Source organism: Sander vitreus, chromosome 16 (assembly GCF_031162955.1).
Source record: "Sander vitreus isolate 19-12246 chromosome 16, sanVit1, whole genome shotgun sequence".
Lineage (NCBI taxonomy): Eukaryota > Metazoa > Chordata > Actinopteri > Perciformes > Percidae > Sander > Sander vitreus.
In genome coordinates, this window is record NC_135870.1 from 25,574,013 (window position 1) to 25,589,431 (window position 15,419).

Genomic DNA, 15,419 nt, shown 5'->3' on the forward strand with positions numbered 1-15,419 from the left:
AAATACATTTCTTAATGCAAAAAATCGAGTGAAAAAAAAAATACAGATAACCCAGAATGTGGGTTGTATTTTTCCAACCCATTTTAGGTAGTATTAACCAAACAACATGGTCATTTTAACCCATTTTTGGGTAGAAAATATAACCCAACATGCTGGGTCAAAGCCATAACCCAACCCTGCTGGGTTAAAACAACCCAGCGGTGGATCGGTCCATATTGGACCCAGCACTGGGTTACCAAAATAACCCAAGTTGGGTTATTTTTAACCCAGCAGTTCTAAGAGTGTATGTTTCAATAAAAACAACCGGGTTCGTCCATGGGCTTTTACTTGTACAGTGGGGCAAAAAAGTATTTAGTCAGCCACCAATTGTGCAAGTTCTCCCACTTAAAAAGATGAGAGAGGCCTGTAATTTTCATCATAGGTACACTTCAACTATGAGAGACAAAATGAGAAAATAAAATCCAGAAAATCACATTGTAGGATTTTTAATGAATTTATTTGCAAATTCTTCGGGAAAATAAGTATTTGGTCACCTACAAACAAGCAAGATTTCTGGCTCTCACAGACCTGTAACTTCTTTGTTAAGAGGCTCCTCTGTCCTCCACTCGTTACCTGTATTAATGGCACCTGTTTGAACTTGTTATCAGTATAAAAGACACCTGTCCACAACCTCAAACAGTCACACTCCAAACTCCACTATGGCCAAGACCAAAGAGCTGTCAAAGGACACCAGAAACAAAATTGTAGACCTGCACTAGGCTGGGAAGACTGAATCTGCAATAGGTAAGCAGCTTGGTGTGAAGAAATCAACTGTGGGAAAAATTATAAGAAAATGGAAGACATACAAGAACACTAATAATCTCCCTCGATCCGGGGCTCCACGCAAGATCTCACCCCGTGGGGTCAAAATGATTACAAGAACGATGAGCAAAAATCCCAGAACCACACGGGGGGGACCTAGTGAATGACCTGCAGAGAGCTGGGACCAAAGTAACAAAGGCTACCATCAGTAACACACTACGCCGCCAGGGACTCAAATCCTGCAGTGCCAGACGTGTCCCCCTGCTTAAGCCAGTACATGTCCAGGCCCGTCTGGAGTTTGCTAGAGAGCATTTGGATGATCCAGAAGAGGATTGGGAGAATGTCATATGGTCAGATGAAACCAAAATAGAACTTTTTGGTAAAAACTCAACTTGTCGTGTTTGGAGGGGAAAGAATGCAGAGATGCATCCAAAGAACACCATACCTCCTGTGAAGCATGGGGGTGGAAACATCATGCTCTGGGGCTGTTTTTCTGCAAAGGGACCAGGACGACTGATCCGTGTAAAGAAAAGAATGAATGGGGCCATGTATCGTGAGATTTTGAGTGAAAACCTCCTTCCATCAGCAAGGGCATTGAAGATGAAACATGGCTGGGTCTTTCAGCATGACAATGATCCCAAACACACCACCTGGGGAACGAAGGAGTGGCTTCGTAAGAAGCATTTCAGGGTCCTGGAGTGGCCTAGCCAGTCTCCAGATCTCAACTCCATAGAAAATCTTTGGAGGGAGTTGAAAGTCTGTGTTGCCCAGCGACAGCCCCAAAATATCACTGCTCTAGAGGAGATCTGCATGGAGGAATGGGCCAAAATACCAGCAACATTGTGTGAAAACCTTGTGAAGACGTTTGTCCTCTGTCATTGCCAACAAAGGGTATATAACAAAGTATTGAGATGAACTTTTGTCATTGACCAAATACTTATTTTCCACCATGACTTGCAAATAAATTCATTAAAAATCCTACAATGTGATTCTCTGGATTTTTGAACTTGCACAATTGGCTGACAAAATACTTTTTTGCCCCACTGTATATATATTAATATTAGAGTCAATATACCTTCACCGTATTTCCTGTTTACAGAATAAATATTTTGGGAATCGCACACAAATTCTTATGACCCAAAACATGCATGTTGACAGTTACATTTCATGAGCAACCTTTGGAGAGCTTCTTTAGTAAATAGGATCATATTTTGTGGTTTTGAATTATTAACTTTTTAAATTCTCTATTCAAGAGTTTTAAAAGACTGTTGTCAACTTTTAGAAAATATAATATAATATTTTTATTTTTTGTGTTGTAATATTTTTTTTTTTTCATGTTTTGTAAGTTATAGAGGTCTAGACCTACTCTATCAGTAAAGTGTCTTGAGATAACTCCTGTTATGATTTGATACTATAAAAAAATAAAAAAAAATGTAATTGAACTGAATATTTATATTTCTGGAAACTTTTACTTAGGGCTGGGCAATAATTCAATATGATAAGCTATCATTTTTCAATGGAATCATATCATGATGGAATCATATATCAAGATATCGTGATATACAATTACGATCTCAATAAAATGTCACTCAATACTCACTGACTGAGTCTGTAGAACTGCACTTTATTGTGTTGACTGCTGTACTGTGTTTATGTTAGGCCTAAATAAAAAGTCCATTAAAGTAAATGCTTTGGGGTCAGTTCTTAATGTAATCAGTTACTCGTAATAATGCAGCAGGTTAGAGGGAACCTTGTACAATTGCAGAATCACAAAATTGGTATTGTAACTGAAATATCCCAAATCAACATTGAATCGGAAATGTAATCGAATCGGGACCTTTCGAATCGGAAATCAAAATCGGGAAATGAATGGCGATACCCAGCCCTACTCTGTGTTCCGTCTTATTTAGCCTACTGTATATAGCATTTTCATGTCATCACTGTTGGGAGTAACGCAATTACAGTAATGTATTGCTTTTTGCTGTAACGTAGTCATATAACACATTACTAATACAATTTCAGTAGCATTATACCCGTTACAATCTCAGTTACCCGAGTTACAACGCATTTTAACCCGACATTTTGTGGCGTTTTATTTTTTTAAGAATTCACCAAAACCGTGAAACATTTCGGCACATAAAAAAAGTGAGTGTCATTTCCTGTTGCTGGAATTCGGTGGTTGAAATGACTGCAGAGACTGATAAATTTGCGAAATGGACATTTTTTTCAGGAGTTAAAGCGAGCTGTCCCGTCACTGTTCCCGTGGTCAGAGCCAGAACCAGAGACGGTACGGACAACATCTGTGTCCCAACAGGTAACGGTATGTCAGTGCGGACAGCCATGTGTCCGAGCAGCTGACAGATGTAAACATGTTGGGAATTAATGTTCAGGCTTGCTACATGTAAATATTATCATTTGGCCTACGTTTTATCAGCAGTGGGAAGTAACTATACCATAGGCAACTTCAGTACAATTGTAAGGTACTTTTATTATAAAAGTAAGTATTTTCATTATTTATTTAAAAGATTTAGTTACTTTGCAGATTCAGATTAATAGTACAAAATATTATGAATAAACTATGATTAAAGTGGAAAAAGATGAGACTTTGTTGATGCCGTGGTGAAATTCACAAGCTACCTGCCAAGTCATACTTCTGCCGTTATTTTAGTGAAAGTAACTCCAAAGTAGTGCAAATCATTACAATTCAGAGACAGTAATATTGTAATATAACTAATTACTCATAAATGACAGTAACTAGTAATATATAATGTATTACATTTTGGAAGTAACTTGCCCAACACTGCATAGCATGCCATTGACTCACTGTGTGTGTATGTTGCTGAGCTCCTGCTCTGTCTGTTTCTGCAGCTGCTGGAGGTGAAAGGTCAGCTTCTTACTCAAAACGGCAAACCTCCACAGTCCTCCTCTCCCTGTGTTCTCCTCACACACCAAACCCTGATCACAAGACAAGACAGAGCACTTATAGAAGCTTTGTAACACACCCCCTGGCAGCCATATTGGAGATCCACAAAGCAATGGCTAACTGGAAAGCAAACATTTCATCAGTGAGCCATGATTGTAGGTTTACATGCTGTCAGTCTGTTAAAGCTTTAGTGCGTACCTTTTTTTATAATCATTTTAGTTAGAGTTTCACTGTATCTCATAACAACAGCAGGTTCTTCTCCGCTGGAGAAAACAACATGATCCTGTGTGTATGTGTGTGTGTGTGTGTGTGTGTGTGTGTGTGTGTGTGTGTGTGTGGGGGTCGGTCATTCACTGTCCCTCAGGTTGTGGCATGTTTGTACATATTGCTACTACAACTAGCTGGCCTGATAATCATGCTAACATACAGTGAATTGGCATGTTAACATCCTTTTAGTTACCAGGGTGAAAGGGAAGACCCTTACATACTGGGCCTTAGAGAAAAAATACAGTGTGCTGACAATAAAAACACGAGTTAGACAAACGCTCCATAACTCATCATATAATATTTAGTCAGGGAGAGTATTTGATATGAGAATATGTAAGGGATAATGTAGAGCGAGCCGGTCATTATTGCCAATTAGAACCCCGACAGGGCCATGCAGGACCCCGTTATACTTCGCAAAGGTCTGTTCTACATAGAAACGGGCTGTTATCCAGGAAAAAAAACTGACCGTAGAATGCTGTGATTGACTCATCATGATTAAGTAAATACATTTTAAAATAAACTCATGCTTCAGCTCTCGGTAGTCGGCTGTGTCAGACATAACAACATGTGGAGTAAAACTTAAGAGAGTGATTTATCACTGACAGACAGGCAGGCAGGCAGACAGACAGACAGACAGACAGACAGACAGACAGACAACAGAGTGGAGGTGAAAGGAGACCGTCAGACAAAAGGGAAAAGCAAAAGAGACACTAAAGGATATGACGAGTAAAGATAAAGTTGGTGTGGGTAGCACCTAAGCACGCTGTGAGTCTGAACTCGTCGAGGTGACAGAGAACGTCAGTGAGCGGCTGTGGGCTGAAAGACAACAGAACAACTGAGTCATTCTGGCAGAACACCAAGATCACCCTCCTCCTCCCTTTCATCTGTCTGTCTGTCTGTCTGTCTGTCTGTCTATCTCTCTGTCTATCTGTCTGACTCACTCAGTCTGAGAGACATACTCGCACTCTGTTCACACAGAAGCCTGATTCAGTCCTCACCGTCCACATTGGAGCTTACAAGCGGAATTATAAAATGTGTCTTTCCAGACATTATAATTATGATACAATACAATGAGCTAATATAGGCCGTTATTATGCAAATGTTTAGCTACACTTAGGCTTCTAATAGTGAGTAATAAGGACTTGATCATTTTGACGAAGGTACAGAGGGACCGAAACGTTAGTTTTCTTTAATAAATGGTGATGCTGCAGCAAGAGCAGTGTGTGGGGTTTTCTGCTTCCTCAAGTCAATGTTTTTGTCCTATGCACATGCACAGAAGAAGTGTTTGGATGTGCAGATTTTTTCTTTAAAAATCATATGTAATATGAATGTACTTTTGTTACTTTTCACTTGAATGTTGTCTATAAAAAGGTAACCTTCTCAATGCCAGTGCTCTCTTCCACCAACGCACTCTCACTCCCAACTTATCACACAAGGACCCATTGGTGTCACTTTTTAACGCAGTGGGTAACCGTTCAGTGACAGTTCTCAACGCGCAGGGTAGTCCTCAACACGTGGTTGACATTGTTAAAGTGCTCATATTATGCTCATTTTCAGGTTCATAATTGTATTTAGAGGTTATATCAGAATAGGTTTACATGGATTAATTTTCAAAGAACACCATATTTTTATTGTACTGCACATTGCTGCAGCTCCTCTTTTCACCCTGTGTGTTGAGCTCTCTGTTTTAGCTACAGAGTGAGGCATCTTACTTTTGTTCCATCTTTATTGGGAGTCGCACATGCTCAGTAGGTAGGAAAGGACTACTAGCCAGACAGAAGCAGAGTATGAGGGAGTGCCATGCTAGCAGCTAGGCGAGCATTATAACGTGTGTTACAAAGTGACACGTTATAATGCACGTTCATCACGGAAAGTAAAGGCTGGACTACAATAGAGCTGTTTGGAGCAGTTTGTGAACAGGGTTTTCTGTTGGAGATGGTAAGTCCCTTTGGGGTGGACTTTGGGCTTTTTCACTTTGTAAACCTATAATGTGCACAAAAAAAAGATATAGAACACAATAAAGGTAAGGGAAAAAGCCAAAAAGCATAATATGAGCACTTTAATTTACATAACACTACTTTGTTAGGTTGAGGAAAAGATCGTGGTTTGGGTTAAAATAAGTATGTTTGTTACCTAACTAATGCCGACCTTACACCAAACGACTCTTTAAGCGATTCCACTGTCTAATTTCCAATATTGGAATGAAGTCGTGAGAGTCTTGCTAGAGTTGGGAACGCTCCCGTCGTCTCAATCTTTTAGTGTAAGGTGGTTGTAAAACATAGTCCGAGTCAGTCTTTATCCATCTTGACGTTCCGACAAATTCAAACGTGTTTGATGTTATCGTAAGTTTTGAGTCTTGGTAGTGAAGTTGAATCATGTGAATATTGTCAACAACCAATGGGTGCGCTCCCTCCAGCACCAAATAGGATGCAGCAAACTACTAGAGTCAGTGTTGTTTATGGTTGCTATAGCGCCGTGCTAAGCTAAATACTAAAGAGGGAAAGTTGCCGATCTTCAACGCTTCTGAAGCGTGTCATCCAACGGGAGCTGTTCCGGCGAATAAACGCAGACCCCCAGGTACTGCAGCTCATCTGCATGTACGGCAGAACAGAAAATGGGCAAACATTCCTTTAAAGTTACCAGCTAACGCTAGCGAAAGCTAGCTAGCTTGGTTAAGATTTTTCAAAACGAATCTAGTTGTAGTCATGCAGTGTGTGTCCTTGCAAGATCCCCAGTCTTTACATATCATGAAAGCCTCTAACAATAGATGTGAGACATGAAAACCTTTTTTCAAACTGTAATTATGCTCAAAGCCGAATTTTTTTGCCGACTGTGCGGGTTTTCATATTCAGGCTGTGAAACAGTTTGCTGTGAGTCAGCTGTGTGATAGTCGGCTTTTAAAAATGTAATCATTGTTTTGCTTGATTTGCTAAATTCTACGGTGGCTAAGGAATTTTTTTTGCTGACTTTTGTAGGGCTTTATGTTGACAAAAATGCGACAACAGTCGGAAAAAAAATGCTACAAAAGTGTCCAGAAAAGCTAAAAAAAACCTTGAAAAAAGCGAGAAAAGATGTCGGACAAAAAGCGACAAAAACGTTGGAGAAAGCCGCAAAAAAGACTGAAAAAGCTACAAAAATGTGGAAAAATAAAGCTACAAAAATGCGACAAATATCAGGAAAATACAGTAATACTGTCAAAGATATTCTTTTTGATGAAATAAAAGCATGTCAATAAACGCTACATGTCTGGCCCTTGATGGGATTCTTATTTTCCAGTGGGGCCCTTAGTGAAGTTGAGTGAAATGGAGTTTGACACCCCTGGTTTAAGGTAAGAGTAGAAGATCAGAGTAATACACAGCCTGGGGATAAGTACTGCTTGAGGAGACAGAATTTAGGATAACAAGATTCTCGGCAGACATTTGTGTATGCTTGCTTCATCATTTGATTTTGGCTCAGAAAAATGGCTCCTAATTGGATAATATTTCTGCAAAATGTTCTGCAAAAGTGTAGAATTGGTCAAATTAGCAAGTTTCTTTCAATTTGACCATTAGGAGCAGAAAACTGGAGGAGGTGAACAAAGTGAGCATACAGTGAGCATTAGAGTTGCAAAGACTTATCGATTAATCGATTAGTTGACAACTATTAAATTAATCGCCAACTATTTTGTTAAATTCTTAATCGGATCGAGTCATTTTTTTATGACTCAAATGTTAATGTTATGTTAAATGTGTATATTTTCTATATAGTTTCTTCACTCCTCTGTGACAGTAAACTGAATATCTTTGAGTCGTGGATAAAACAAGACATTTGAGGACGTCATCTTGGGCTTTAGGAAACACTGATCCACATTTTCACCATTTTCGACTAATCGATTAATTAAGACAATAATCGACAATGAAAATAATGGTTAGTTGCAGCCCTAGTGAGTAGGGATAGACCGATTATGAGGCCTGGCCAATTATCGGGACGTTTTTTGTCAGTTTGCAGATTATCTGTATGAGCGTTTTATTTGCCTGATAACCGATAACGTTAATTAATTAAAAAGTGTTCTACTTGGCTCGGCTACAGATCTGTGTCTGTCCCTCTGCTTCGGTTTCGCTTTGACTTCTTTTACTGGGTAATAATGTTGAAAGTTTGTAATTTATTAAATAATTGCTTATAGCATTTAAACAAAGTTTTGTGTTGAAGTTTGTAACATTCCAAAATCTTAATTTTGACTTAAAGATTTTCAATTTTACTGTATATGCATATTGGTTCCAAATATCGGTTTCATTAACTACTAATAATTGGTATGGGTATTGGCCTTGAAAAACCAGTATTGGTCGATCCCTAGTGGTGAGCATACTGTCTTTTCCAGCCATCACACTCGTTTTACGTGAGGGAAGTCACGTGAGGGAAGTTTCATTTAAAGGTCCAACGTGTAGGAATTTCTCCCATCTAGCGTTGAGATCATATATCGCAATCAACTCTCTCGCGCCACGCAGTTCAAAGTACGTATTACAGCTACGGTAGCCTTCACGCTTCAAAAAGACGGTCTCTTTGCTCTTTTCAAGACTCCTGTTCGTGAAATTTGGATTTTGAATACGTGTGGTCCTCCATGTTTACCGTTCTTCAAACTTGCCGGGTCGGGAAGCTACGATACCCATTAGCAGCATTAGCAGCACCTGTGAGTTTATCATGTGACAGCGAAAACGCGAGCAGTACGTCCTGTATGTCCCTTACCGGCTAACGTATTTCAAGATGGCGCATGAATATGGAGCGTCTGCCTCAGTTCAGGATAATGCAAATGTAAAATTTCAAGCCAAAAGGAATACTTGGAATTGATGGTGGTGGTAAATATTCATGAAAAAGGACAAGTTTGTGAACGGGCAACACAGATTTTGATAATGATCAGCTAAACACGTTACACACTGGGCCTTTTGAAAGGCTTTTGAAAAATGATTTAATAGAGTGGGAGAACACGTTGGATTTGAGCTGTCTTTACGAGCATGGCCTCGGGAGTGATCAACAACGAGGGAAAGGAGAGGGAGGAAGACAGACAGTGAAAAACAGAGAGGGACACAGATTCCCACAGAGAAATAGAGTGAAAAAGCAAGCGAAACACATGAAGGGAGTGATGATATAAACAAATCGCTGTGTGGACCGTTAGGAGGAATGCAGTTAAGGCAGTGTTGAGCAATTAGCCCCGAAACCTCTAGCAAAGATCCAAAGACGAGTTTCAACGTCAGCAAAGACAGAATGACACTTGATAGCTCTGCTTCACTGGTGATAATCATCGATAAAACTGTTTTTACTGGAGGCGTCATGTTTCACATTCAGGTTAAGCTGCTTTACATTTGTACATTATATTGAGTATGAGTCCTTTCATTTGTTTTGAATTCAACAGGCAATTTGTTGTTGTATTGTAGAAGAATACAGAAAGCAGCAGAAATGCAGAACTGAGTACACTTTAATATCTGTTTATGTATCGTGAGTAATATCTTTATCGTGATATTTAACAACATAATCGCATATTTTCCTCATATAATGCAGCCCTAATATCTGGCACCTGCGGTGTCTATCAGTGTCAATCATCCTTGAGGTATGAATCAACTTAATCAAAACTAGGATCATCAAAAAAAAGTCCTGTACATCAAAAACCATTTTTACACCCAATGCCACTACTACAATGACTCATCAACATTGTTTGGTCGTATAGCTCAGGAAAATGATCCCTCCAAATTTATATTTTCATCTCTCAGAAAATTCTTGAAAAACTTTTTTCATTTTTACCACAATACACCTTGTTAATGTACTACACTTCACTGGTTTGTAGCGGTTAATCAACATTACAAAAACTAAAATTGGATTATAATACACAGTAGCAACATGACGCTGAACTTTTCCTGTTGTATTCAAAGTAGTAGTAGCAAGTACCAAGTAACTTTACATAAGGGATAATATACACTTCAGTTTGTAATGATTTCTCATCATTTACCTGTTGCTCCTCAGTGAATGGGGATTGTAGGACGTGAACTTTGTCTTCTATCAGCTGCCGTAGTTTGTCTAGCGAAAGCAGGGAAGTCCTCTCTGTTTCTCTGGAACTCTGGACACTTTGAAAGAAAAGAGAGACAGACAGAGTATTTCATCAGCTTTCATCACAGTAACCCTCGTACATCAACATCAATCTGCCTTGTGTTTCACAACCAACAGCTTTGGCAGCAACCAACCACCCCTGGGAGTCTGATCCTATTGGCTGCTGATAGTAGTGAAAACATCTTTTAAAGCTATAGTGCGTAGTTTCTGTCTCCCCCATGAGGAATTCTAAGTAATGACAACAAAACTGTCCACATGATACAAGCCTCTCGTGATTGCACACGGGCACCCCCCCAACCCCTCCCCCACGCAGTTGCTAGTAACCAAGGAGAACACGGAGGATTAAAAAAACAACATGGCCTCTTCAGAAGAAGTAATTATCTTCACTCGAATTTCTGCGCACGAAAGTCACCGGACGACACAATCTTCTGAACACAGTCATACTGAGGAATACAGAGAGAGTTGTGTGGAGATGATAGTCTTAATTAGCTTTGTAGCAACTCATCTGGCAATGACTTGAATGTAACAGATGTTCATTAATATCAAAAAGTTACGCACTAAAGCTTTTTTAAAAAATCTCTCTTTTAGACTACATCTATATTGCTACGTTTTGTTTTTTTAAGCAGAGTTTTGAGCCAAAAGCAATCTCCGTGCATACAAGTGTTTTTTAGCTCCAGTAGTAGAACTAATCTCTGTTTAAATTAACACGCCCTAACCACATATCTCACAAACATTCTCGTATACTGGGCATGCGCCTGCCTGGGTAAACAGGAACCAGCATGTATACTCAGCCCGTTGCTGGTAGTTGCCATAGTAACGTGAGTAGCTACAACGAGACGTCATGACCCAGTCAGGCGGCGAAACAATGGCGTCAGTGTTGCCAAAGGTCTCCGTTTGCGGTCGTTGAGACTGCAACACAACCCCGCAGATTCCAAACCAAAACAGCGTCAGAAGTCTTTTCAAATGTCTCCCGTTTAGAGGCTCTGAAAGGCCAGAGCAGTGTGAATGAGAGGTGTAAACGTAGCAAAAGATATTGGTTTTCAAACCAAAACGTAGCAATGTAAATGTAGCCTAAATGTTCACTTCGGTTTTTGAATGTCTTTCACCTGAAGGACATTTTGCTAATTGTTTCGCCCAAGTGTGTAGATGCCATCGTCAACCAGAACAAAGGCAACAACCCAACTGGCAAAAATCCTCCTCCGATTCTCAAACAAACATTTTCATTGGTGTGGAATGGAGAGAAACCGTAACGATTGAATTATGCTCCAGTGAGTATTTAAGATATCTTAAATACCAGCACACAACTGTTTCCCATCTGAGATATAAAACACATCAGTGAACTAGTAGTAGTCAGACACAATCGGATTGGACTTAAGAAAGTCTGGAAGGTTTGAAGCACTCAAATAAAGTAAAAGATTTGAGTGAAATCTACGAACAAAATAGCATTTTGGTATCAGAAATGTATTGTATTTCTTGTTGAATGTGTTTGTTTTTTTTCTCAGTCTTTACTAAAAAGCTCTGCCAGAGCCACAGAAGACATTATCCAATTGTTTTCACAGGTTGAGTAGAACTCCTGGTAACCTTCACGTGTAAAATGCAAACAATGTAAAAAAAACTGCCACCTAAACACAACTGAAACCACCAGTTGATTATGAAAACTGATTTATTTTCAATTGACTACTCGATTAATCGACTAATTGTTTCAGCACAAATAATAACAACAAAATAAATATATATCCAAGCATATGTGAACTAGTTCTAGAGCTATGGTTGAGTCCAAAAAACTAGGCCCGACCCTATGAACCCACTTAGTTTCTGTCCAAGCCCGACCCGAAACACAGCAGCCGTTTTGAGTCAGAGCCCGATTAAAAACATGAATTTCAACTGCTTTTAAATAAAATAAGAACACCGGGAAATTAGCCCAAACCCGCCCCGATTCAAGCCTGGGGGTAAATCTGAGAAATTGCAGGCAAATCAGGTTCAAGCAGAGATACAAGCTCTAATGTGTAGACTGTGTGATAATTGTGTACATTGTATTAGGGATAGACAGATCATCGGCACTGGCCGATTATCAGACCGTTTTTTGTCAGTTTGCAGATTATGTGTATCTGCGTTTTATTTGCCTGATAACCGATAAAGTTAATGAATTAAAAAGGGCGCTACTTTGGCTCCCTACAGCTCTGTGTCTGTCCCTCTGCTTCGGTTCCACTCACCACTGAGTCTGACTTAATGTCCCCCCCACAACACTATCTGACTGACTGACTGACTTTTACTGGGTATTATGTTGAAAGTTTCTATTGCTCAAAGCATTTAAACAAAGTTTGGAGCTGATAAGTTGAAGTTTGTAACATTCCAAAATCTTAATTTTGACTTAAAGATTTTCATTTTCACTGTATATGCATATCGGTTCCAAATATATCAGTTTCATTAACTACTAATAATTGGTATCGGTCTTAAAAAAAACAGTATCGGTCCTTCCCTACATTTTATCTTTTGCCATTGATTTTTTTTTACTTTGACTATCAGTGACTGTTAATAGAAAAGATAATAAAGCCAATATAGAAAGATACCCAAACCTTCACAATTGCACATAGTTTAAAATGAACTACTTTGCCGACTAGTGGGAGTGAAGCTTGTCAGCTGACATATTCTTTAGAGGGATTCCATTTCTATCCGTCAGCGTGTGAGCTGAGGGTGGGGTCACGTAAAAACATGACTCTCTGCTACTCGAGTTTACTGTGACGGATTACCTCGCTCTGTGGAAGTTACCGTTCAAATCTGAAGCAGCGTGAGTGGCATCAAATGAGGTCTGATATCTCCAATGACTGGGCTGACTTTGTACCCAAAAGAAAGCACAAAAAGAAAAGGAAAACTAGAACACCTACTGTAAATGTTACGTTATGTCAAAGCAAAAGTGGAGAACTTCTATAAAAACTTTAGATTTTTAAGTTGGTTTCAGCAGTTTAATGTCAAATTAGTTCAACATCAGAAATGTTCAATAATGTTGGTAACAACAAAAACAAGTCTGCCTACTGAACAGAAGCTTCCCACCATCACTGTTTGAAACCCCCCACAGAGAGCCATTGTAAGACTGTGCTGCAGCGGTTTATCCAGGTGCCTCGTATGCATGTTTTTTTTCTTAAAAAGGTGGAAATCAATCTTCATACATATATAGAAAACTACAGATGGACAGCAGGCAATTAATTTCCCAACTCGCCATATGAGTAGGTGCATTCACAACATGAGTGGGCTGCGTGTTCGTGACACAGGGAGGCTGTGTTGTCTGATTAAATGCAATCAAATCAAGTCCATTGTGTTTTAATCCCTCTGAAAAAAGATCTTGTTGTTAAAATGATGATGGAGATAAGACAAAAAAAAGTCACGAGACATTCAACTAAATCAAATCTCATTAGTAAAGTAAAAGAGAACCTGGTGAATGTGGGATGTCATAATTCTTTCCTTTGTTACTGTCCAACCCTGTCTCCTTTAAATGATATTTCTATACTGATCATTTGTTTTCCTAATTACATTGGGAAAACAAATTAGTACTGTATAACGTAGTTTCTAGGAGACAGGGTTGTACTGTCAGAATAACATCATCCAAGGTTTGAAATGAAATTCCTGCACAAAAGCTGACATCTGTAGCACTAATTCACCAGTTCTCTAAATGTTGGTAACCCCAGTTAAACACGTGTCCTTTAACGAACACCATTTCCCATAAGCCCTGAACCTTTGTGGGCTCGACAAGTTTACTTTAGACACGACAAAAAAATGCTTTATGAGAGGGCCAAGACTTCTTAAATGAGACCCCTTTTTTACCCAAAATGTATGGATATGTAGAAAACCAAGTTTTGATGTTGTAGCCTACCAATGTTGCCAACCATGCTTGTAAATTTGCATGGGAGCTGTAGTTTTTTTGACTTTCTTGTGGCAGGCATCTACTAGCTAATTATCTGAGGCTTAAAAAAAACATAGCTAGGCTTACTGTTAACACTTTAAAACTTACTTTTCACTAACACTAATACTTTTGTAAAGCAAATATTCCGATACCTAGCCTTAAAAAAAGACTAACTTCACTATTGCTTCCAAATTACGAAAACAAGCTAAACATCCAAATACTTCATTAACAAAAAGGCTAATTGTAGAAAGGTGTCTAAGGTTTTAAATAGAACAACATAGCTAACTGTTCATACAACAACTATTTAAAAAGACTTCAGCCAGTTTTTTTTTTTTAACTAATGCTTTAAAAACATCAAGTATAGCTAGGATTCCCAATGCTGAGGTTTTAAAACAAGAAAATGCATCAAATATTCCAATACTAAGGCCTAAAAAACATAGGTTAGGTAAGCTAACTATGGCTAGCTAAATTTACATGTGCAGACGTCAACTATTGCATGTCAAATGCATGTGTGTTGCAAGTAAGATGTTTTTTAAACAACAAATGTCATTTTTTGCTAAGTCACCCAGTACTTAGGCTATAACCAACTTTAGATATTGTTACTTAAATGATTTCAAAGGATTACATTTGGTAAATTCTTCATTACTAAAGCCTTAAATAGACTTTAAAAAGAAACCACCTTTAGCTAACTGTCCAAATACTTGTTAGCTAGCCCATTGTTTCAGCAAAAACTTTTAAAATCAAACTTTGTCTCACTGTTCTGATGCTATTTAATAGCTTCAGAGCTGTAAAAGGTTTCTAAAATACTCACTGCAGGACTTGGAGAGAGAGAAGTGTTCATGATGACAGATGGACTCGAAACTAATTTCCTGACTGAGCTCAGACCACAGGGGGTTCCCTTGTGTGTGTGTGTGTGTGTGTGTGTGTGTGTGTGTGTGTGTGTGTGTGTGTGTGTGTGTGTGTGCTGCACTGCTGTGTACATAGAGATGACCCTAACTACAACCTCCCCACTGACCAGAATGGGCAAGCAGAGAGAGAGAGAATGTGAGTTTGCTAGTTAATATCCGGCCAGAGTTTGTCAGGGTTTCTGTGGTTGATTGATCAGTTTACTTATTTGTGTGTGTGTGTGTGTGTGTGTGTGTGTGTGTGTGTGTGTGTGTGTGTGTGTATGTGTGTGTGTGTGTGTGTGTGTGTGTGCGTGAGACAGACAAAAAAAAACATAAGCTATGAAAGAAGGGAGGAGTCCAAGACTTCTTAAATGAGAACCCTTTTCCACCCAAATTCGCAAATTTGTGTCAGTGTGTTACTTTTTTCCAATGAAAGTAGCTAGCACTAGCTACAAAAGTCGCAAAAAGTAGCCAGATGATGTCATATGCTCATTAAACTGAGCCAAACTAAACCAAACCTAAAACAGGATGAACTAAATATGTGGATCAAGATGTGTCTCAATTCCAG

At 39.0% G+C, this 15,419-nt stretch overlaps 1 protein-coding gene across 1 annotated transcript in view; it reads right to left on the minus strand.

The window, feature by feature from the left end:
• The window catches only part of LOC144531728 (uncharacterized), a 103,310-nt gene that overhangs the window by 48,052 nt on the left and 39,839 nt on the right, over positions 1-15,419 (minus strand). The window contains exons 6-7 of the mRNA XM_078271992.1: positions 9,969-10,083; positions 3,626-3,756 (exon numbers count right to left, since the gene is read on the minus strand). Coding sequence (XP_078128118.1) covers positions 3,626-3,756; positions 9,969-10,083 — 246 coding nt within the window. The remainder of the gene's footprint in view (positions 1-3,625; positions 3,757-9,968; positions 10,084-15,419) is intronic.